This window comes from Bufo bufo, chromosome 1 (assembly GCF_905171765.1).
Source record: "Bufo bufo chromosome 1, aBufBuf1.1, whole genome shotgun sequence".
NCBI lineage: Eukaryota > Metazoa > Chordata > Amphibia > Anura > Bufonidae > Bufo > Bufo bufo.
Window position 1 is genome coordinate 295,993,199 of NC_053389.1, and position 24,664 is coordinate 296,017,862.

The 24,664-nt window shown below is 43.7% G+C and overlaps 1 protein-coding gene across 1 annotated transcript in view; it reads right to left on the reverse strand.

The window, feature by feature from the left end:
- LOC121008305 (E3 ubiquitin-protein ligase RNF213-like) overlaps positions 1-24,664 on the reverse strand; it is a 393,898-nt gene that overhangs the window by 74,368 nt on the left and 294,866 nt on the right. Inside the window, exon 31 of the mRNA XM_040440760.1 lies at positions 3,926-4,085. Coding sequence (XP_040296694.1) covers positions 3,926-4,085 — 160 coding nt within the window. The remainder of the gene's footprint in view (positions 1-3,925; positions 4,086-24,664) is intronic.

The following is a 24,664-nucleotide window of genomic DNA, read 5'->3' on the forward strand; positions in this document are numbered from 1 at the left end:
ACTAAAAAATATGCTTTACACAGCTTATAAGGGGGATGTCACAGCACAACGGGAATCTAACAGGGGAAGAGGTGAAAGTAATCCTCCTCCTACCACGACCATGGCGGCAAGGACAGGACGCTTTACAGATGTGTTGTTGATGGAGGACATGCAGAGCTTTTTCAGTCCTACACATCGCCACAGCCCTTCGGGATCCAGCCTTAGAGAACGACTCGACCGACAGGTAGCACACTACCTCGCCTTAACTGCAGATATCGACACTCTGAGGAGCGATGAACCCCTTGACTACTGGGTGTGCATGCTTGACCTGTGGCCTGAGCTATCCCAGTTTGCGATAGAACTTCTGGCCTGCCCCGCTTCAAGTGTCCTGTCAGAAAGGACCTTCAGCGCAGCAGGAGGCATTGTCACTGACAAAAGAAGTCGCCTCGGTCAAAAAAGTGTTGATTACCTTACCTTCATTAAGATGAATGAGGCATGGATCCCGAAGGGACTGACAGTGGGGGATACGTTTGACTAACAAAGAGCCTGATGACATGCCTTGGCCTCAAAATGGTCCCCACGCTGCTGTATTTAATGTCTGCATACCGGATGACTTTCGTGAATTCTCCGCCACCAACTAGGGTTCAAGCCGCAATGTTTTAGTCACCTTTCTGCTTGGAAAACATCAATTTTTCCGGCCGCTGCTACAACAGCGGCTGCAACAATAACATTATTTTTCAGGCATGTGTACATGCCTAATTTTTCTGGCCTCTGGTGCTGCACTGTGGCTGCAAAAACAAAACAAAAAAAAAAGGCACATACAAGTGTCAATTCCCCTTCGTGATCGTTACCTTGTTGTGGTGAAGGGGCTTGCATATCACAATGAAGCGATTATCACCTCTATGAGTGTGTTGGCAATGTTGCCACACCCCAGATGATAAGGTCGTTGCTTCATTATGATCAGACCAAAAGTGTTGGCTGGTTAATTTTTCATAGAAAAAACATAATTTTTTTAATATATTTTTTAAAAGTTTTATGGGTGGGTTTTTAATACATAAAATAAAAAAATCATAATAAAGTCTCTTAATAGTTTATTAGAAATAATCCAGACAATTTAAAAAATCCCCATCAATTCCAATACAAAGCAAGTACAAAGCTCAGAACTAAATTATTCCAGGATGTCGTAATGGTTCGTTAATTCGACAATGGTTAATCAATTCGACACACGTCCCCGGATAGGGGACGTAACAGGGATTAAACTGATAGGAATAGTACTAGTTAAGACACCACTCATATAGGGTGTCACAGCACATTGCTCCGTGCAAGCACAGTGCCCCAACTTGGGACTGAGTAAGAGGACCGACCAAGCTGCTTTTTCCATCTCCCGGTTCCTAAAATCAATTCATTTTGGTGTATCAGAGTTTGGTCTGTCACTGTGAAGGCAGTCGAAGGTACCCGGCCTAAATTTTTTTTCACAAAAGGCAATCCCACCCTGATATGGGACGTAACAGGGATTAAACTGATGAGAATAGTACTACAGAAAATACCACTCATATCGGGTGGGGCAGTAAATTGCACGGAGCAGACGCAGTGACCGTGGCGTGGATTCAAACAAAGGGGAGGGAGCCAGCATTTTTTTTAACCATCTCCCCGTTCGAAAAATCTATTTATCAATTTGACCCCAGATTGGGGACATAACAGGGATTAAATTGATGAGAATAGTACTACAGAAAATACCACTCATATCCGGTGGGGCAGTAAATTGCACGGTGCAGACGCAGTGACCGTGGCGTGGATTCAAACAAAGGGGAGGGAGCCAGCATTTTTTTAACCATCTCCCCGTTCGAAAAATCTATTTAATAATTTGACCCCAGATTGGGGACATAACAGGGATTAAACTGATGAGAATAGTACTACAGAAAATACCACTCATTTCCGGTGGGGCAGTAAATTGCACGGTGCAGACGCAGTGACCGTGGCGTGGATTCAAACAAAGGGGAGGGAGCCAGCATTTTTTTTAACCATCTCCCCGTTCGAAAAATCTATTTAATAAATTGACCCCAGATTGGGGACGTAACAGGGATTAAACTGATGAGAAGAGAGAACTACAGAAAATACCACTCATATCGGGTGGGGCAGTAAATTGCACGGCACAGACGCAGTGACCGTGGATTCAAACAAAGGGGAGGGAGCCAGCGTTTTTTTAACCATCTCCCCCTTCGAAAAATCAATTAAATTCACCTTTCGGGGACCCTTGGTGTTGTACGTGGCTGGGTGGAGGAAGAAACCTTCAATGACATCAACGGGACATGGCTAGCTTGGTATCCAACCTTGAACAAATGGGGAGTTTGCGGTTGGGCAAATGGACTGTTTGCGGTTGTTTGCGGTGCTTTAAAAGGGGAGTTTGGTCTGTCAATGTCTGTGAAGCGGGCGTAACCCTTACACTACCTGATCGATACAACATCTCACCTGATCGTATACACACACTGGATGTTTTAAACCACGTTGTTAAAAAAAAAATTGGATTGTTAGGTGATTTATGCCCTTTATGGATAAAAATCCAACTCTGCGTCAACTACATAATTTTCCATGGGAGTTTTGCCATGGATCCTCCTCCGGCATGCCACAGTCCAGGTGTTAGTCCCCTTGAAACAACGTTTCTATCACTACTGTGGCTAGAAAGAGTCCCTGTGGGTTTTAAAATTAGCCTGCCTATTGAAGTCTATGGCGGTTCGCCCGTTCGCGAACATTTACAGAAATTCGCGTTTGGCGTTCCCAAACGGACATCACTAGTCCTGAAATCCCTCAGTGAAGGCACCTGCCGACAGATAAGAGAGGAAAGAGAGACGGCTTCCTCACAGGGCCAGCGAAGGAAAAAAGAGCGAGCTCAGCGCTCCCAGGAGTGTCTGGTGGAAGAGGGTCCCACCCCCTAAGTGTAGAGGAAAAAGGGAGGGCCTAGAGGAATTGCGGCCTAGCAGGCCTCCGAGACCAGGGACTAAAATAGATTGCCGCGGCTTGCCGCGAAGCACTTCCGGTCGGCCATGAAAAACGAGGGCGGAGCATGAGGAGCGTGAGCCGTCCGAAAGCACGGGCACACGTCAGAGAGCCTGCCGGAGGTGAAGCCAAGAGCCGGAGGAGCTCGGAGACTGGGAAGGCCACAGAGAGGGGTAGGCCTGACCCGAGGCCGGGTTCTAAATTTAGACGGATGGCTGGCCTCGAAAGGCGCTTCCAGGCGGCTGCCAGGAGGAGTGCCGAAGGTGGCACCTAGACCCCCAAACCAGAGTCAACCTAAGGCCCTGGAGTAATAATGGTGCCCCAGGGGTAACAGGTGGGCCCCAGGGAAGGAGGGAGGGGACCCTTAGTTAAAGAGGGGCAACCAATACTCACCTAATCCAGAGTACTCACCCCATCTTCTTCCTCTTCTTCCTCGGTGGACCAGCAGGGTCACCTCTTCAGTTGCTGGCACCGAAGTGGCAGGGAGCTGGCATGGAGGGAGGGTCGGACCCAGGTGACCCTTCAGCTGGGGGGATGCAGGAGAGCGAGGCTGCCCTGATCTGCTTTTTCTTCTTGGGAGAGGCTGGACAGGGAGGGAAACCGACCCAGGCCATTCTCCCCAGGGGAACAGGGAGGCTAGGCGACTCTGTTCCCCCTACCTGTTATAAAAGGGAAATAAAAAATAAATGCAGAATTGACCCTGCAAAGGGAGGTCTGCCTCCTACAACACTAAACTAAAAACTGAGATGCTCTCTCCAGGCTGGAAGGAGTATAGCCGGCGGGAGGAGCTAACACTATTTAGCCTAGTGTCACCTCCTAGCGGCAGCAGCAGCTATACCCACGGTCCTGTGTCCCCCAATGATACAAGCGAGAAATATACTTTCCAAGCTCTTCTGACCTACAACATTTAAACAATTCTCTGCTAGCACCCATTTCATTGGCACATTTGTACCTGCAAATCCTCTTCTGATCCCAGGAGCATTGATAGATGTGTCAGCAGCCTCAGTAAAATGAATGCAGGAGTAGGTAGATCTCTGTCTGGAGCTATAACTGTTCCTTGCCGTTCAGGACCTCCTAACACATGTCCAGTCTGGGTGCGGTCCTCGTCCTGCCTGTTTACATATAGAAGTACATATGAACATTTCTCCAGCCAGTCTATATAATTACTTACCGTATTTTAGCATATTACTTGGCGCTGTGCAGATATTTTTTTCAGTCTCATGTAAAGCAAGCCCGTTAATTCATGTGAAGCCACTCATCCTGACACAGGGAATTATAACACTCCGAAAATGAAGTGTAAATGCAAACGCTATATATAACGCCTACTCTCATCACTGGTGGCATTAAAACACACCCCCTTAACTGACTCTGCAATAGTGTGACCCATGCTTTCCCAGAGCCTCAACACTACATAGAGGAATAAGACAGAAAAATACAATATAATATAAATATAAAAATATATAAAAAGACAACATTCAATTATTAAAGAACCTTCATCAACACATTTTTACAGTACAATCACTTGAAATCTACTTCTGTGAACTGGCCCTCTCCCCCCCCACCCCTCAAATCTACAAGTTCTTTCAACCTGTTTCACCTGTAGAAACCACACACACACACACACACACACACATAGCAATTTGCAGTAAAACATTAAAAATCTTGCCACATGGTAACTGCCAGCATGGCACCATGGTGGGGGCATTTAGCACATCAAAGCACCACAACAATCAATTAGTGACGTTTTTCCTTATACTACTGCTCTGCAAACACCTACAAGTCATATAAAGATGGACCGCATTGTCATGTTGTGTGTGTTGCACTGCTGGAGCAGCCAGTCAATCACCAGAACCAGAGAACCATATGCTGTTGTAACTGAATGGACTACCACTCCTATCAGTACTGGTCCAATGTCACCAAACCTGCTGCTGCTACTACTACTTGCCTATTACAACTATAGGACCACTTTTATCTCATTAAAACAAAATCTCTTAAGTAACAGACCCCTGATTTTCTGGAGTTCTAAACCCTTGGTGGCAAGGGTGCCATCCCATCTGAGAAAGATTTCCAACATCTCAGCAATCTCATACACAGTATACAAGATACAGAAAGGGCTTTTCTTTATCTGTATACTGTACCACCCATTTATAAAATATAACTTTCTAAGAAAGGTCCTGATACATTTCCAATGTTATAATTCTTAAAGAGGACCTGCCACTAGTCCCCACATGTCTATTTTAGAATTTTCTCTATATGCATCGCAATAAACATTTTACTATAAAAATATACAAAATAAAAAATAGACAATACAAAAATATAAAATAATAAAAAGTGATCAGAAAAACTCAAATATAAAAAATACTCTAAAATTAAATAAAAATAAAAACATAAATCAATGAGCTACTGTCACACTTCGGTGTGTGTGTGTGTGGGGGGGAGGGGACACCACACCGAGCATAGGAGGGAAAGGGGGAACAGGGAATCAGGCCTGAGGAACTAGGGAAGGAAGATAGACACCTCCTAGTGAAAACCCTAACCAAAATCCTGACTGACTACCAGTATGAACAGACCCCAAAGGTAGGTGAGTTCATATGCAGCAATACCTAAATACCTAGAGTCCTTTCTAGCCCTATAGGACCCTGGTACTAATGGCAGGGACTAGACTACCTGTTCCTCCAAAAGGAAGGACGAACAGGAGTTTCCTTCAGGCCTAATACAAATAATAGGGAAATGCAACACACAGAACCCAAACAAAATACAAAAAGGGAAAGGAAAGACTTAACTTCAAAGAGACTATGGAAGCACCAGGAACTCAGACGAGATCCAAAACAAACAATCCACAGGCACAGAAGCTATTAACCGCACAGCATAGTGGAAGAAGCAACTATAAATGAGGAAGGTTAAATGACCACATAAGCAAAACCTGGAGGCAAGGGGTGTGGCCATTACCAGAAACAACACAGACACCTATTGATCCATAAGGAAAACCTGTCAGATCGAACCACATGTTGCCAGTCTCACAGATCTCCTGCCATTCACTGTCGCCGGGAGGTCCGTATGTCTCGGTACATTCGTGACAGCTACATAGCTATGTAGCTCATTGATTTGTGTTTTTATTTTAATTTTATTTTTTTGTATTTTTTATTTTTGAGTATTCCTGATTACTTTTTAATATTTTGTATTTTTTCTATTGTCTATTTTTTATTTTGTATATTTTTATGGTAAAATGTTTATTGTGATGTATAACGAATTAAAAAATATTATGTGCTTACCATTGGTCTAGTATTCATTTAATATATGCATGGCATATTTGAATTTTTATTTATATTGATCCATTTCTTGCAATATAATATTTTGTTGGATTTGAACTATTTCAATCCATATTATCATGTAATAATGGGTAATTAGAAATAAAAATGAAAATATAAAAAATATGACCAAGGAAGCGATTGTGAAATAAAATGGAAGAATGATAGAAAACCGACAATTGAAATAGTCTTACGGTCCATGTTTTTATAAAGGATCATGATCTTTTTAATGCCACTGAGGAAGAAACAAGGGTTCTGAAACGTGTCTGGCGAGGACGGCTTCAGTGACGGATTGTATTTAAAAAACTTTCCTATAACACTCTGAGTATGGTAACAAAGTAGTCCGGCGTGGATAAGATGAAAAGGCTCATGCGCAAAGATATCCCGGCCGGTTCATTAAAACAAGCGCGATGAGCGCAGGAGGTCTGCTGAGCCTGGTAAGAAATGCCCAGTTTTCAATCTATAATAATATAAGAACGGTACAATCTGGAATATTGGACAGTTAAATTGGATCGTGTTACAACATCGCTACAGCACAACGCCGAAAGCAAATCTGACTGATACAAAAGATTGCGATGCTATTCGCATGAATAAAAGTGTGAACTATTAGAATATACAGGAGCCTGCAGATAAATCACACCAATATTAGGGTGACGCATTGCCACAGTTTATAGGAGATGATTAAATGCAGGAATGTGGGATAAAGGTCACACAAGCCGACAATTTTTGTCAACACATGTTCAAGAGCTCCACATGTGAATATACTGTATATAACAAAAGGGATGAGACTGTATAAGTATTTGATGTTTATAATTCTTAATTGTATACAGTACAGACCAAAAGTTTGGACACACCTTCTCATTCAAAGAGTTTTCTTTATTTTCATGACTATAAAAATTGTACATTCACACTGAAGGCATCAAAACTATGAATTAACACATGTGGAATTATATACATAACAAACAAGTGTGGAACAACTGAAAAAATGTCATATTCTAGGTTCTTCAAAGTAGCCACCTTTTGTTTTGATTACTGCTTTGCACACTCTTGGCATTCTCTTGATGAGCTTTAAGAGGTAGTCCCCTGAAATGGTTTTCACTTCACAGGTGTGCCCTGTCAGGTTTAATAAGTGGGATTTCTTGCCTTATAAATGGGGTTGGGACCATCAGTTGCGTTGAGGAGAAGTCAGGTGGATACACAGCTGATAGTTCTACTGAATAGACTGTTAGAATATGTATTATGGCAAGAAAAAAGCAGCTAAGTAAAGAAAAACGAGTGGCTATCATTACTTTAAGAAATGAAGGTCAGTCAGTCAGCCGGAAAATTGGGAAAACTTTGAATGTAAGGGCTATTTGACCATGAAGGAGAGTGATGGGGTGCTGCGTCAGATGACCTGGCCTCCACAGTCACCGGACCTGAACCCAATCGAGATGGTTTGGAGTGAGCTGGACCGCAGAGTGAAGGCAAAAGGGCCAACAAGTGCTAAGCATCTCTGGGAACTCCTTCAAGACTGTTGGAAGACCATTTCAGGGGACTACCTTTTGAAGCTCATCAAGAGAATGCCAAGAGTGTGCAAAGCAGTAATCAAAGCAAAAGGTGGCTACTTTGAAGAACCTAGAATATGACATATTTTCAGTTGTTTCACACTTGTTTGTTATGTATATAATTCCACATGTGTTAATTCATAGTTTTGATGCCTTCACAGTCATGAAAATAAAGAAAACTCTTAGAATGAGAAGATGTGTCCAAATTTTTGGTCTGTACTGTGTATATGTATATATATATATATATATATATATATATATATACAAAAGAAAAATGGCGGCACTGACTACAATAGGAAAAAACGGGTGCACGCTCCTGGGGAATCGACCTCTTACCCCAACCAATATATCCAGAAAAAGGACGGCACTCCAGCAGGATGAAGGTGAAAAATTTCCTTTAATCAACCGTACGGTGCAACGTTTCGGCTCAACTGAGCCTTTCTCAAGCAAAAGTACAAATCAAGTGAAGGCAAATATATAGGAGACTGTATCAAATCATGTGATCTCGCCACACCCAGTGGGCATGTTACAAAAGTGATAATTACAAAAACATAATACAATGCATAATACAGGTGTCAAGTAAGGCAAATGAAAAAATTACATGTATCCAATATTAGCACACCTGGCTATAAAAACATCAATCCAACATACATGTATAACATTTGCAGTGGCGTACCTCTAATAGAGGCAGACCACGCAACTGCTATGGGGCCCGTAAGGGAAGAGGGCCCGACTGTGGAGGAAAGACCCCGCCCACTTATTACAATTAGCACAACAACTCAGTCCAGAGTCCTTGCCAGGGCCTCTGGCTCAGCCTTTCAGCTCTCCTCACTGTTTCTCCTCTGCAGGATGTGCCCCAGCAAGGGCTCGATCCTACCATGAGGAGATGCCTCCAGGCATCAGTCAGCAGCCTGCACATGCCCTCAGGGGCTGCACTGCTGAGGAGAGGTTGTTTTTCAGAAGCTACAGCAAGATGTGCTGCTGCCATCAGAAGCCTCCCTAGTGCTCCCCTCCCCCACTCTGCTCCTCCTCCCTGTCCTGGCACACTGCAGAGCCCTCCTCTGCTGGTATGTAATCCTTGTATAGCAGTCGGGACAGAGGAAGTGGGGAAGAGAGCCTGCTGCACTGCCCTGCTGAGGAGAAGATGTCCTCCCATCAATCCTGACTGTTTACCCTGGAGACCTGCTCAGAAGGTAAGTGTGTGCCAGTGTAATATGTGTGTGTTTACATACTTGTACTTATGCCTGTGTAGTGTACTGTATTATGTACATATGTATGTGATATATGTGTGTGTAATTGTCTAATGTATATGTGAATGACTGAGTAAAAGTATATATGTGTGTGTGTACTATATGTACAGTATATATGATGTGTGTGTGTGTGTATATATATATATACACAGATGTAACACACCCTTGATGAGTTTTCACATTTAGTTAATGCGTTATGAGTAGTGTTGAGCGAACTGGTGTCGTTATAGATTCCGGTACCACGGACCACAACGGAATTCTATGACGGCATCTACCACGGAAGCCTATAAGAGGCTTTCCGTATTGCATTCAGTCATAATAGAAGTCTATGCTGACCATGCTATGCCATCATAGAATTCTACTATGGTCCGTGGTAGCAGAATCCATAACGGAATTCTTAGATAACCCGAACCTTGTACTCCAAACTTGAAAATACAAGTTCACTCAATACTAGTTATGGCTGTGGCTGTTAGGCTACTTTCACACCTGCGTTCAGTGCGGATCCGTCTTGTATCTGCACAGACGGATCCGCACCGATAATGCAAACACTTGTATCCGTTCATAACAGATCCGTTTGCATTATTCATTTAAAAAAAAGTTTGTCAAAACGGATTCGTCTTGACTTACATTGAAAGTCAATGGGGGACAGATCCGTTTTCAATTGCACCATATTGTGTCAGTGAAAAACGGATCTGTCCCCATTGACTTACATTGTAAGTCAGGACGGATCCGTTTGGCTCCGCATGGTCAGACGGTCACCAAAACGCTGCAAGCTGCGTTTTAGTGATCGTCTAAAAAACGCAACGGAGACCAAACACAGCCAAATTGATGCATTCTGAACGGATCCTTATCCATTCAGAATGCATTGGGGCTGAACTGATCCATTTTGGGCCGCTTGTGAGAGCCTTGAAACGGATCTTACAAGCAGACCCAGAAATGCCAGTGTGAAAGTAGCCTTAAAGGGTTTGTCATATTCACTTCTTCCCCCACTCAGCCCCTCTGATATGAGCACCGGTAACATTTCATGCTCCAATGCTCTCCCTTGCCCTGCGCTGAATTGCACAGGGCAAGGGCTTTTACTGCAGATCCCGTGACGTCACTGAATCTCCAGAAAAATTCTCTAGATTCAGCGCAGGGCAAGGGAAATGCTCCGACGCTCATGTCACAGGGGCTGAGTGGGGGAAGAAGGGGTTATGTTCAGGGTTCAGCTCTGAACCTGGACAAAATAAAGCCATCTGATCGCTGCATTTCCTTCACATCTCTGGTGATCGGCATCTGGTAGAGCAGGGGTCGGCAACCTTCGGCACTCCAGGTGTGGTGAAACTGCATCTCCCAGCATGCACACTTGCTTGGCTGTTCTCAGACAGAAGTGAGTGAAGCATGCTGGGAGTTGTAGATTCACAATAGCTGGAGTACTGGAGGTTTCTGATCCCTGTGGTAGAGAACATCCTGCCGGAGTTCACTAATCCACCACTGCTGGTTTCTGCCCTTCACCAATAGAACACCCTGGTAGTAGTCTGCCATAGTCTATGGCAGGAAAGCTCAACCTGCAGCCCTTCAGCATGCCCTAATAGCTTTAGGTTGTCCAGGCATGCTGGGAGTTGTAGTATTACAACAGCTAGAGGGTGCTGGTTGGGCATCAATGGTGAACAGCAGAATCTAGCAATGCTGGATATAGTCACCTGAGATATGAATGAAGCCTTAGGCCGGATTCACATCACTGTTCCGTTTTCCGTTCTTCTGATCCGTCAGAAGAAAAGATAAATACAGATCCTGTATTTTAAGCATCCGTTATGCTCAGTTACGCACATTTTGCATCCTCTTTAGCCATTTCAGTATGATATGTGTTTTTTTTTATGTAAAAAAAAAGTTCTACACAAAGTATTTTTTTTTCTTACCGACTAAAATAACGTATCTCAGATGCAAATGGCTAAAATGGATGCAAAATGTGCATAAATGAGCATAATGGATGCTTAAAATACAGAATCCGTTTTATTGCTTTTTTTTAATCTTCTGACTGATCAGAAGAACGGAAAACTAACAGTAATGTGAACGTGGGCTTGGACGGTAATGCTATATAGTACATTATACCTACTAATGTCACCCCTTGTGTACATGTTGTTTCATAAGCAACCCCCAGGTTATCAAAAACAGTAGTAAAGTAGCACCAATGTACCTACAGTTCACCAATGTACCTACAGTTGGGTGAGGGAGGGGAGGGCCTGGGGTAGAAGGTTGAGAAGGTTGGAGGGACCAGAGATGGGTAGTCAGCGGGGCTTGGAAAGGACCATGGGGGCCCAATTCAGATTCCTGCTATGGGGCCCAATGAATTCTATGTACGCCCCTGAACATTTGCATACATACGTGAAAGGGCGGACCCATAGATCAGATACATTAAAAATGTAAACAATCTATGGATGCGTCCAGTGGATATAAAAACAGACAGAGGGAGGAGCGAAGGGATGATCCGGAAGGTACATATTGACGGCGAGGGGCCCAAGCTATGCGATCATTAGACACTGTACACATACCGATGGACTGGAGCGGCGTAGCATCAATCAGGGGGCAGTGGCAGCTGGAGGACGCCGAGCATCATCAGAAACGGCCTCCTCTCTTGCGTCACTACAGCGCCACACAGATCAGCCTAGGTGCGTCGCGGCGCATGCCCAGTGTGCATCCAATCCCAGGACGCCATCTTGGAGACTGGAAAGATGCCATTACCCTGTGTTCAGACACCAGACCTGTTGTAATCACGCAATACCCGGATTACAACAGGTCTGGTGTCTGAACACAGGGTAATGGCATCTTTCCAGTCTCTAAGATGGCGTCCTGGGATTGGATGCACACTGGGCATGCGCCGCGACGCACCTAGGCTGATCTGTGTGGCGCTGTAGTGACGCAAGAGCGGAGGCCGTTTCTGATGATGCTCGGCGTCCTCCAGCTGCCACTGCCCCCTGATTGATGCTACGCCGCTCCAGTCCAGTGGACTGTGTACAGTGTTTAATGATCGCATAGCTTGGGCCCCTCGCCGTCAATATGTACCTTCCGGATCATCCCTTCGCTCATCCCTCTGTCTGTTTTTATATCCACTGGACGCATCCATAGATTGTTTACATTTTTAATGTATCTGATCTATGGGTCCGCCCTTTCACGTATGTATGCAAATGTTATACATGTATGTTGGATTGATGTTTTTATAGCCAAGTGTGCTAATATTGGATACATTTAATTTTTTCATTTGCCTTACTTGACACCTGTATTATGCATTGTATTATGTTTTTGTAATTATCACTTTTGTAACACGCCCACTGGGTGTGGCGAGATCACATGATTTGATTCCGTCTCCTATATATTTGCCTTCACTTGATTTGTACTTTTGCTTGAGAAAGGCTCAGTTGAGCCGAAACGTTGCACCGTATGGTTGATTAAAGGAAATTTTTCACCTTCATCCTGCTGGAGTGCCGTCCTTTTTCTGGATATATATATATATATATATATATATATATATAAAAAGAAAAAGAAAAAAAAGGCAGCACCGTCACAGTTGAAAAAAATGGATGAAGGGTGCAAAAGCCCAATATGGATATAAGCCAATCCAGTTGAATACGAGTAATGAAAAAAAGGGCAGCACTCCAATAGATAAAAATGAAAAAATAACTTTATTTACCCATAAGGCTGTTGCGACGTTTCGGCTCTTACACAGGAGCCTTCCTCAAGCAGTGTGTACAAACCAAACTCTAGACATATATAGTGTTATAGCTGACCATAACCAATTACATGTCAAGTGAACATAATTAATAAATAATCCAAATACATGATACATTGTAAATATAGAAACAAATAAAACCAACCATGCTGCATTATCAGATCGTGATGCACATAATTATACAAAAATTATTTCCGTGAATATAGGGTATAGTAGACTATCTATACAGATACATAATTAATAATATTATTGGTGCCAACTGTAGACAATTAAACAAAGTGCTAAGTGCTTACTCATACAGGTGATGTGTGCAGAGAATGCAGGAGGGAGGACGGCTGTCATCCATGTTGACATGTGCAATCCGGCGTACCCGAATCACCACTGTGCATGTCCCTATGACGTGTAATGCGTGTTTCCGTCTTGCACTAACCTCATCACATGGCGCATGCGCTCTCAAGCCACAGCATTAAATCGGCCTTTTTGGATAGGGGCAAAAACAGCCCATTATATTGCGCAAACGTTCACAATGACAGTTAAGCCCGGTACAATGCAGGATCAGGATGGCAATGGCATAAAGAGATGCCGGAGTATCACGGTGGCCAAGTGGGCTCGGGTGAGGGCTACACCTACATATGGAAGTGGAACCGCCAGCCGTGACCAAAGAGCGGCTGCGCATCTGCATGTGAATGCAGGTTCACACCGCTACAGCGATCAAAACCCACCTATCACCACCCTACTCTGAGGGTTATCCTCATAACACCCCGCCATGCATGTAGCGGACAATAAAGAAAGAACCAAAACAATTTTTTGAGAAAACACCAAAGTACAAAAGCCGTATTCTGCATGGACAATGGTATCCAAATATCGTGATCGCACAGCCCACATGAATGCAATACCGCTTCTCCTCACCCCAGACTCGGCAGCATACCATCTGAAAAAACAATAAAATGTGGATATAATTAGTACCAAAGAATAAGTCAAAAACAAAAATTAAAAAAAAAAAGACTTTTCGAATAAACGGAGATCTATGTTTTATACACATAAATCACATAATTTACACTGGAGCAATCGACATTAGAATGCACGAATAGAGGGCAAACCACGTAGCTAGCCAACCCCAACCTTGTAGTCCACATTTAGACCATGCGGTTGGAGGGAGTCTAGTGTGTAAATCCATTTTAGCTCTCTCTTTTTTAAGAGGCCAATCCTGTTACCGCCTCTCCTGGGCATTGGTACATAGTCAATAATACAACACCTCAGATCTTTCTCAGTGTGCTTCTGGTTGGCAAAGTGTTTAGACACTGGTAAATCCAGTCGTTTTTTCCTGACACTAAGTCGATGATTATTAAATCGTGTCTTAAAATCAGTTGTCGTTTCTCCAACGTACAACAGATTACATGGACAAACAATCACATACACAACATAGCTGGAATCACAAGTCAGATAATGCCTTATCTGATGTGCAGCCCCAGTTTGTGGGTGTATGAAGGACCTACCCTTAAGAATATATTTGCAGTTTACGCAGGATAAGCAAGGAAAACAGCCCACACTGGCACCTGTCAATGTCAGCTGTCTTGCCGTTTTCAAAGTTCCCACGTCGGCCCTTACCAGTTGGTCCTTAAGACTCTTGGACCTACGGTAGGACATGATGGGAGGAGAATGGAATTCCTTAACTGTATTAAGGCAACCACCCAGTATGTTCCAGTGCATCGAATGATGTTACCTATATCAACGCTTTGTTCACAATGGGTAGAGATAAAAGGGATCCTAGTCATCTGTGTTTGTTGTGTTTTTCTTTTTAGAATGTCATCCCTATTGAGTTGACTAAACAATTTCTTTTTCTCTTGTAATAATTTGGTTGGATAACCCCGTTTCTCAAATTTGTGCAACAATGTGTCTAGTGTGTTATTGGCTACCACAGGGTCTGAGACAATGCGTTTGGCCCTCAAAAACTGAGAATATGGAAGGGATTTTACCATAGATCTAGGGTGGTTACTGTTGTATGTCAGTAGCGTGTTCCTGTCGGTTGGTTTAGTAAACAGTTCTGTCTGTAGTTTACCAGCCGACAGGATCACGCGAGTGTCCAGAAATTGCATTTCCACATGGGAGTGCACCAAGGTGAACTGCAATGCATTATCAATTCCATTAAGGAATCTGTGAAAATCAAAAAGTTGCTCAGCATCACCAGTCCAGATGAGGAAGATGTCGTCTATGTACCGCCACCACGCCCTAACATATTGGAAGTGGTGGCTTCCATAGACGACATCCTCCTCAAATCGACGCATAAAGATATTGGCATAAGTTGGGGCCACGTTGGACCCCATCGCCACGCCCTGTTCCTGTACGTAGTACGAATCTTGGAATAAAAAATAATTGTACCTGAGCACAATTTCCAACAGAGATAAAACAAACTGTTGGGAACAATCAGTGAGTGTGGATTTCTCCAGCATCAAAGAAACCGCAGCTAGTCCCTTTTGATGATCTATTGATGTATAAAGTGAGGTTACATCAAATGATGCTAGTATCACACCAGGTACATCAACAAGGTGAACCTCCTGCAGTTTAAGCAAAAAATCGCTAGTATCACGGATATATGAGCTGCCCCCACATGCAAAACTACACAAAACCTTATCAAGTAAGATGGCAACATGACTGAAGATTGAGTCAGAGCCCGAAACAATGGGGCGGCCAGGTAGATCGACGAGGGACTTGTGGATCTTAGGCAACACATAAAGCACCGGAGTGACAGGATGTGCTACTGTAAGAAAATCCACAAGCCCCTCGTCAACGACCCCCGCATGTAAAGCCTCAGTCAATACGCTGTCAATCAACCCAGCAATTTTAAACCTTGGGTCAAAATCAATGTGTCTATAGATGGTATTGTCACCCAATTGCCGCATGATTTCGGCAATGTATTTATGGGTGTCTAGCCTTTGTCTGCGGCCTTAATAGTAAGTTCGTGGTCAAGTTTTAATTCTTTGAGGGCAACCATCTCATCAGTTGTCACATTGGGATGACTAAAAGGTTGTATAGAATGTGTCGTTTTTAATCTCTGGATATCAGATTTAACAGCAGCCATATACGCCTCAACTGCAGGCTCATTGATGACTGAGCTAAAACTGCTTCTAGGTGAGAGATCGAACATGCCAAGAGAGAATTCACTCATCTTGGCATGCTCGATCCGCTCTCTATTGTGAAACCAAATCCTCAATTTAATGGCACGAAAAAAAGTATGCAAATCAAAGTCAAGTTCGAACCAGTCTGCAGTGGTTCTAGGGCAGAAAGAAAGCCCCTTACTAAGCACACTCACTTGGGCATCGGTCAAGTTCTTAGAGGAAAGATTCACTACGGTCACTTCTTCCTGGACGGCATGTTCACTTGACATGTAATTGGTTATGGTCAGCTATAACACTATATATGTCTAGAGTTTGGTTTGTACACACTGCTTGAGGAAGGCTCCTGTGTAAGAGCCGAAACGTCGCAACAGCCTTATGAGTAAATAAAGTTATTTTTTCATTTTTATCTATTGGAGTGCTACCCTTTTTTTCATTACTCGTATTCAACTGGATTGGCTTATATCCATATTGGGCTTTTGCACCCTTCATCCATTTTTTTCAACTGTGACGGTGTTGCCATTTTTTATTTTTTTTGTATACAGCCGTTGTTTGGCATTTGCATGTCTTTTTATACGGACTTATTATTTTGAGTATGTCTACCAGCGACCAAATTGCACCCGGAGGCTTCACATATACACAGGATGCAGTCGACAGGATTTTATGCATGATTGAGGGAGATGCCACGTTCCTTACTACTCCAACAGCCAAAGAGCTAAAAAGGAAATATGAATTCCTATCAAAGAGGTCTATTTCTTTGCGTCTCCACATGACCACCCTTGGAGAATATTTCAAGGCACAGCGTGTTCCAAGAGGGATGAGATCTAATTTACGCCCTAATTTGTTCTCTGGCTGTCCACTGTTTTTTTTAAAATTTGAAAACCTCTCAAACCGGTATGCACTGGACTTTATATTGCTTAACATCAAATTTTTACAGGGCGAACTGTCTAATGTTACGCTTGAACTAGCAAGTGTGGAACAACAGTTGATTAATTTATCCTCAGCTGAGGAATTTGGGACATACAACGACACATTCTCCACTCAGCTTCAGATTTTTCGTGTGGATATGGAGGAAGGCAAACGCTTTAAGTGGAATCGGGACTCTGACGACTATAAAAAGGGAAACATCTATTCCTGGCAATCCAGTGACAAGAGTGTCCACACAAATAAGGATGTATGGAAAAAGAAGCATAAACCCACTCAGGATGCGTTCTCTGTGGATCAGGCTTTTTTAGGGTTAAGGGAGACAGAATTGTCCGGAAAAAAGGAAATTAAAACAAGGAATAACTAAATTAAAAACAAAGGACGGAAGGTATGTAGAAGAGAATAAAGGGCTAGCCGACTGCCTTAATGAATACTTCTGTTCAGTTTTTACAAAAGAAAAAGGAGAAGGACCTCCACTAGAAAGAATGACTAATAAATCGTTTGATGCATGTATCTTTACAGAGGAAGATGTTCTAAGTTTGCTGTCTAAGGTGAAGACAAATAAGTCACAGGGGCCTGATGAGATACACCCAAAATTATTAAAAGAGCTTAGTGGTGAGCTGGCAAAACCGTTAACAGATTTATTTAACCAATCATTAGTAACAGGAGTCGTCCCGGAAGATTGGAAATTGGCTAATGTCGTGCCCATTCACAAGAAAGGTAGTAGGGAGGAATCGAGCAACTATAGACCAGTGAGTCTGACATCAATAGTAGGCAAATTAATGGAAACCCTATTAAAGGATAGGATTGTGGAACATCTAAAATCCCATGGATTGCAAGATGAAAAACAACATGGGTTTACTTCAGGGAGATCATGTCAAACAAATCTTATAGATTTTTTTGACTGGGTGAATAAAATAATAGACGGTGGAGGTGCAATAGACATCGCATATCTAGATTTTAGTAAGGCTTTTGACACTGTCCCACATAGAAGACTTATCAATAAACTGCAGTCATTGAGCATGGACTCCCATATTGTTGAGTGGATTAGGCAGTGGCTGAGTGACAGACAACAGAGGGTGGTAGTCAATGGAGAACATTCAAAACAAGGTCATGTTACCAGTGGGGTTCCACAGGGATCTGTACTGGGACCGATTTTGTTTAATATCTTCATAAGTGATATTGCAAAAGGCCTCGCTGGTAAGATTTGTCTTTTTGCTGATGACACAAAGATAGGTAACAGGGTTGATGTTCCTGGAGGGAAACGCCAAATGGAAAAGGATTTAGGAAAACTAGAAGAATGGTCAGAACTCTGGCAACTGAAATTTAATGTGGATAAGTGCAAGATAATGCACCTGGGGCGTAAAAACCCAAGGGCAGAATATAGAATATTTGACACAGTCCTGACCTCAGTATCTGAGGAAAGGGATTTAGGAGTAATTATTTCAGAAGACTTAAAGGTGGGAAGACAATGTAAGAGAGCAGCACGAAATGCCAGCAGAATGCTTGGCTGTATAGGGAGAGGTATAAGCAGTAGAAAGAGTGAAGTGCTTATGCCGCTGTACAGAACACTGGTGAGACCTCACTTGGAGTATTGTGCGCAGTACTGGAGGCCATATCTCCAGAAGGATATAGATACTCTAGAGCAGCGGTTCTCAACCTAGGGGTCGCGACCCCTTTGGGGGTCGATCGGCCCTTTCCGGGGGGTCGCCTGAGGCTTCCTATTAGGGCTGCACGATTGTAGCGTTACATTACCCTACTTCGTGAGATTTCCCTACCTCCTGACTTCCCGTCGCACTGCTAATGACGTGAGGAGGCGTTCCTGAGTTTTGACGATCTGCGCATGCGCAAACCGACAGTTTAAGGAAAATCTCAGCGGAGTTCAGCTTCACACCGGGACACTGCGCATGCGCCGGCCGGAGTTAGCCGCGCTTGCGCACTGGGCCGTAATATTTCCCTACTAAGGCTCTCCTGCGCATGCGCAGTGTCCCGGTGAAAAGCTGAACTCCACTGAGATTTTCCATAAACTGTCGGTTTGCGCATGCACAGATCGTCAAAACTCAGGAACCCCTCCTCACGTCATTAGCAGTGCGACAGGAAGTCAGGAGGTAGGGAAATCTCACGAGGTAGGGTAGTATAGATCTACAAATAGGAGATTGTTTCACACAGGAGTAACATACTTTACACGCAAAGACAGTTATGTGCGCAGTTTAGGACACGAGATCCCCCATAACTGTGTCATACCCAGCCGCGTCAGCGGCTCATATGGGAAAATGTAATGGTTGGGGGTCACCACAACATGAGGAACTGTATTAAGGGGTCACGGCTTTAGAAAGGTTGAGAACCACTGCTCTAGAGAGAGTTCAGAGAAGAGCTACTAAACTAGTACATGGATTGCAGGATAAAACTTACCAGGAAAGGTTAAAGGACCTTAATATGTATAGCTTGGAAGAAAGAAGAGACAGAGGGGATATGATAGAAACTTTTAAATACATAAAGGGAATCAACTCGGTAAAGGAAGAGAGCATATTTAAAAGAAGAAAAACTACCACAAGAGGACACAGTTTTAAATTAGAGGGGCAAAGGTTTAAAAGTAATATAAGGAAGTATTACTTTACTGAGAGAGTAGTGGATGCATGGAATAGCCTTCCTGCAGAAGTGGTAGCTGCAAATACAGTGAAGGGGTTTAAGCATGCATGGGATAGGCATAAGGCCATCCTTCATATAAGATAGGGCCGGGGGCTATCCATAGTATTCAGTATATTGGGCAGACTAGATGGGCCAAATGGTTCTTATCTGCCGACACATTCTATGTTTCTATGTTTCTATCCGGCGTGGAGGCCGTAGACACCGGAGACACCAAAAAGCAGCGCAACAACAAGCCCCGACTTCCTGGCAGGAACATGCCGTCCAGGAAGAAGTGACCGTAGTGAATCTTTCCTCTAAGAACTTGACCGATGCCCAAGTGAGTGTGCTTAGTAAGGGGCTTTCTTTCTGCCCTAGAACCACTGCAGACTGGTTCGAACTTGACTTTGATTTGCATACTTTTTTTCGTGCCATTAAATTGAGGATTTGGTTTCACAATAGGGAGCGGATCGAGCATGCCAAGATGAGTGAATTCTCTCTTGGCATGTTCGATCTCTCACCTAGAAGCAGTTTTAGCCCAGTCATCAATGATCCTGCAGTTGAGGCGTATATGGCTGCTGTTAAATCTGATATCCAGAGATTAAAAATGACACATTCTATACAACCTTTTAGTCATCCCAATGTGACAACTGATGAGATGGTTGCCCTCAAAGAATTAAAACTTGACCACGAACTTACTATTAAGGCCGCAGACAAAGGCGGTGCGGTGGTCGTGCTAGACACCCATAAATACATTGCCGAAATCATGCGGCAATTGGGTGACAATACCATCTATAGACACATTGATTTTGACCCAAGGTTTAAAATTGCTGGGTTGATTGACAGCGTATTGACTGAGGCTTTACATGCGGGGGTCGTTGACGAGGGGCTTGTGGATTTTCTTACAGTAGCACATCCTGTCACTCTGGTGCTTTATGTGTTGCCTAAGATCCACAAGTCCCTCGTCGATCTACCTGGCCGCCCCATTGTTTCGGGCTCTGACTCAATCTTCAGTCATGTTGCCATCTTCCTTGATAAGGTTTTGTGTAGTTTTGCATGTGGGGGCAGCTCATATATCCGTGATACTAGCGATTTTTTGCTTAAACTGCAGGAGGTTCACCTTGTTGATGTACCTGGTGTGATACTAGCATCATTTGATGTAACCTCACTTTATACATCAATAGATCATCAAAAGGGACTAGCTGCGGTTTCTTTGATGCTGGAGAAATCCACACTCACTGATTGTTCCCAACCGTTTGTTTTATCTCTGTTGGAAATTGTGCTCAGGTACAATTATTTTTTATTCCAAGATTCGTACTACATACAGGAACAGGGGGTGGCGATGGGGTCCAACGTGGCCCCAACTTACGCCAATATCTTTATGCGTCGATTTGAGGAGGATGTCGTCTATGGAAGCCACCACTTCCAATATGTTAGGGCGTGGTGGCGGTACATAGACGACATCTTCCTCATCTGGACTGGTGATGCTGAGCAACTTTTTGATTTTCACAGATTCCTTAATGGAATTGATAATGCATTGCAGTTCACCTTGGTGCACTCCCATGTGGAAATGCAATTTCTGGACACTCGCGTGATCCTGTCGGCTGGTAAACTACAGACAGAACTGTTTACTAAACCAACCGACAGAAACACGCTACTGACATACAACAGTAACCACCCTAGATCTATGGTAAAATCCCTTCCATATTCTCAGTTTTTGAGGGCCAAACGCATTGTCTCAGACCCTGTGGTAGCCAATAACACGCTAGACACATTGTTGCACAAATTTGAGAAACGGGGTTATCCAACCAAATTATTACAAGAGAAAAAGAAATTGGTTAGTCAACTCAATAGGGATGACATTCTAAAAAGAAAAACACAACAAACACAGATGACTAGGATCCCTTTTATCTCTACCCATTGTGAACAAAGCGTTGATATAGGTAACATCATTCGACGCCACTGGAACATACTGGGTGGTTGCCTTAATACAGTTAAGGAATTCCATTCTCCTCCCATCATGTCTTACGTCAGGTTCCAAGAGTCTTAAGGACCAACTGGTAAGGGCCGACGTGGGAACTTTGAAAATGGCAAGACAGCTGACATTGACAGGTGCCAGTGTCGGCTGTTTTCCTTGCTTATCCTGCGTAAACTGCAAATATATTCTTAAGGGTAGGTCCTTCATACACCCACAAACTGGGGCTGCACATCAGATAAGGCATTATCTGACTTGTGATTCCAGCTATGTTGTGTATGTGATTGTTTGTCCATGTAATCTGTTGTACGTTGGAGAAACGACAACTGATTTTAAGACACGATTTAATAATCATCGACTTAGTGTCAGGAAAAAATGACTGGATTTACCAGTGTCTAAACACTTTGCCAACCAGAAGCACACTGAGAAAGATCTGAGGTGTTGTATTATTGACTATGTACCAATGCCCAGGAGATGCGGTAACAGGATTGGCCTCTTAAAAAAGAGAGAGCTAAAATGGATTTACACACTAAACTCCCTCCAACCGCATGGTCTAAATGTGGACTACAAGGTTGGGGTTGGCTAGCTACGTGGTTTGCCCTCTATTCGTGCATTCTAATGTCGATTGCTCCAGTGTAAATTATGTGATTTGTGTGTATAAAACATAGATCTCCGTTTATTCTAAAAGTCTTTTTTTTTTAAATGTTTGTTTTTGACTTATTCTTTTGTACTAATTATATCCACATTTTATTGTTTTTTCAGATGGTATGCTGCCGAGTCTGGGGTGAGGAGAAGCGGTATTTCATTCATGTGGGCTGTGCGATCACGATATTTGGATACCATTGTCCATGCAGAATATGGCTTTTGTACTTTGGTGTTTTCTCAAAAAATTTTTTGGTTCTTTCTTTATTGTCCGCTACATGCATGGCGGGGTGTTATGAGGATAACCCTCAGAGTAGGGTGGTGATAGGTGGGTTTTGATCACTGTAGCGGTGCGACCCTGCATTCACATGCAGATGCGCAGCCGCTCTTTGGTCACGGCTGGCGGTTCCACTTCCATATGTAGGTGTAGCCCTCACCCGAGCCCACTTGGCCACTGTGATACTCCGGCATCTCTTTATGCCATTGCCATCCTGATCCTGCATTGTACCGGGCTTAACTGTCATTGTGAACGTTTGCGCAATATAATGGGCTGTTTTTGCCCCTATCCAAAATGGCCGATTTAATGCTGTGGCTTGAGAGCGCATGCGCCATGTGATGAGGTTAGTGCAAGACGGAAACACGCATTACACGTCATAGGGACATGCGCAGTGGTGATTCGGGTACGCCGGATCGCACATGTCAACATGGATGACAGCCGTCCTCCCTCCTGCATTCTCTGCACATATCACTTGTATGAGTAAGCACTTAGCACTTTGTTTAATTGTCTACAGTTGGCACCAATAATATTATTAATTATGTATCTTGTAAGCATCTAAAGGGTGAGGTTATTGATGGTAAGTATGTGTCACTGAGGCTGCTGCTCTCAGTTATGTAAATCCCGGAGGTAAATGACAACCAGTGATGTTAGATTGCTGAGTTTGTGGTAACTGGAACTTGGGTCCGGGATTTAGGAGTGACTGAAGAGTTTGGGTGGGAAGGTCACTCCCATACTCCATCTCCTGTGTTACCACCTCACCCAGCTGGAAGCTAATTTAAAAGACACACTGTCAGTATGTGTTTGGTGTTGGTCTGCAGAGGACTTAGGAGCATTCCTCTCCACAGTGTTCCTGAGAAGGGAAAAGACAAGATTCTGCACAAAGGTGACTCCTGTATTTTGCCTGTTTAACAATTGAACTGTTATCGGACACATGAGGGCTGAAGATAAGTGCTTTATGTGACTGAACTTTGATGGGCTGAAGCCAAGCCATCCTGTTGGACCAAATTTGAGTTGTGTTTTTTCCAATAAAACCCTTATGTTGCATCCAATCCTGCCGACTGCCTACCATTTGTACAGCTAATCTCCACATATGGTGGAGGATGCGGGCAAGTGGTTGCTAAGGGTAACGGCTGCATAATATTTTTTTTTGGACTCTGTAACCTGCTTATGTCCTGGATAAAGGCTGCTACATTGTTGCCCAGTGAGACTCCTGCCATGGATGAGCTGGTTAAGCAGTTTGTGCAGGTCAGTGCTGCCCAGCAGGAAACCAACCGTCTGTTGCTGGAACAGATCACAGTCCTGAGAGAGAGTGTGTCAGCTCAGCCAAGGAATATAGAGGAATTAGCTGGGACTGTGAATGAAAAAAAAGCAGTGCACCGCGCCTTGCAAAAAATGACCCCAGATGACGACATAGAGGCCTATCTGGCGGTGTTTGAAAGGATTGTGGAAAGGGAGAAACTCCCTGTGGCTGAATGGACTGAGGTTCTGGCGCCTTATTTGACTGGAGAGCCGCAAAAAGCATATTTTGATTTAACAGCAGAACAGGCCAAAGACTATGATATCCTTAAAGCAGAAATCATGGCCAGGCTGGGAGTCACCTTATCTGTGCGCGCTCGCAGAGTCCATGAATGGCGGTTTGAAGAGAAAAAACTGCCCCGCTCTCAAATGTTTGATTTGTTACACATTGTGCGCAAGTGGCTACAACCCGAGACACTGAGTACAGCAGACATGGTCGAACTAATCGTGCTCGACCGCTATGTGAGTGGACTTCCTTGGGACATTCACCGCTGGGTTGCTCAGGGAGACCCCAAAACCCTGGATCAATTGGTTTCACTTGTGGAGCGGTTTACGACTACCGAGACCTGTCTGAGGCCTGAAGGTAATGATACGCCTGTTGCATGTTCACCTTCTTTCAGCCCAATTCCTTTAGGGGAAGAAGCCCAAACAGATGCTGTAGGGGTGACCAATGAGGTATCAGACAGTTTTCCCCTTGAAGTATTGGCTGGGGATGAGGGTGAGGAGTCTAACCCTGAGCAGAATGTACCGGACTTGGAAGTGTCACGGGAGAACTTTTGGACTGCTCAGTTACGAGACTCCACCCTGAAACATGCATGGAAAAATGTAACTGTACTGAATGAGGTACCTCAGGAGCCTAATGCTGATCAAAGGTTTCCTCATTTTGCTGTCAGTGATAACTTACTGTATCGTGTTACTAAGATGCGTAATGAAATTGTGCAGCAATTGGTGGTACCCATACCTTATAGAAGGATGGTCCTTGATATGGCCCACACCCATTTACTTGGGGGTCATCTGGGGACTGACAAAAC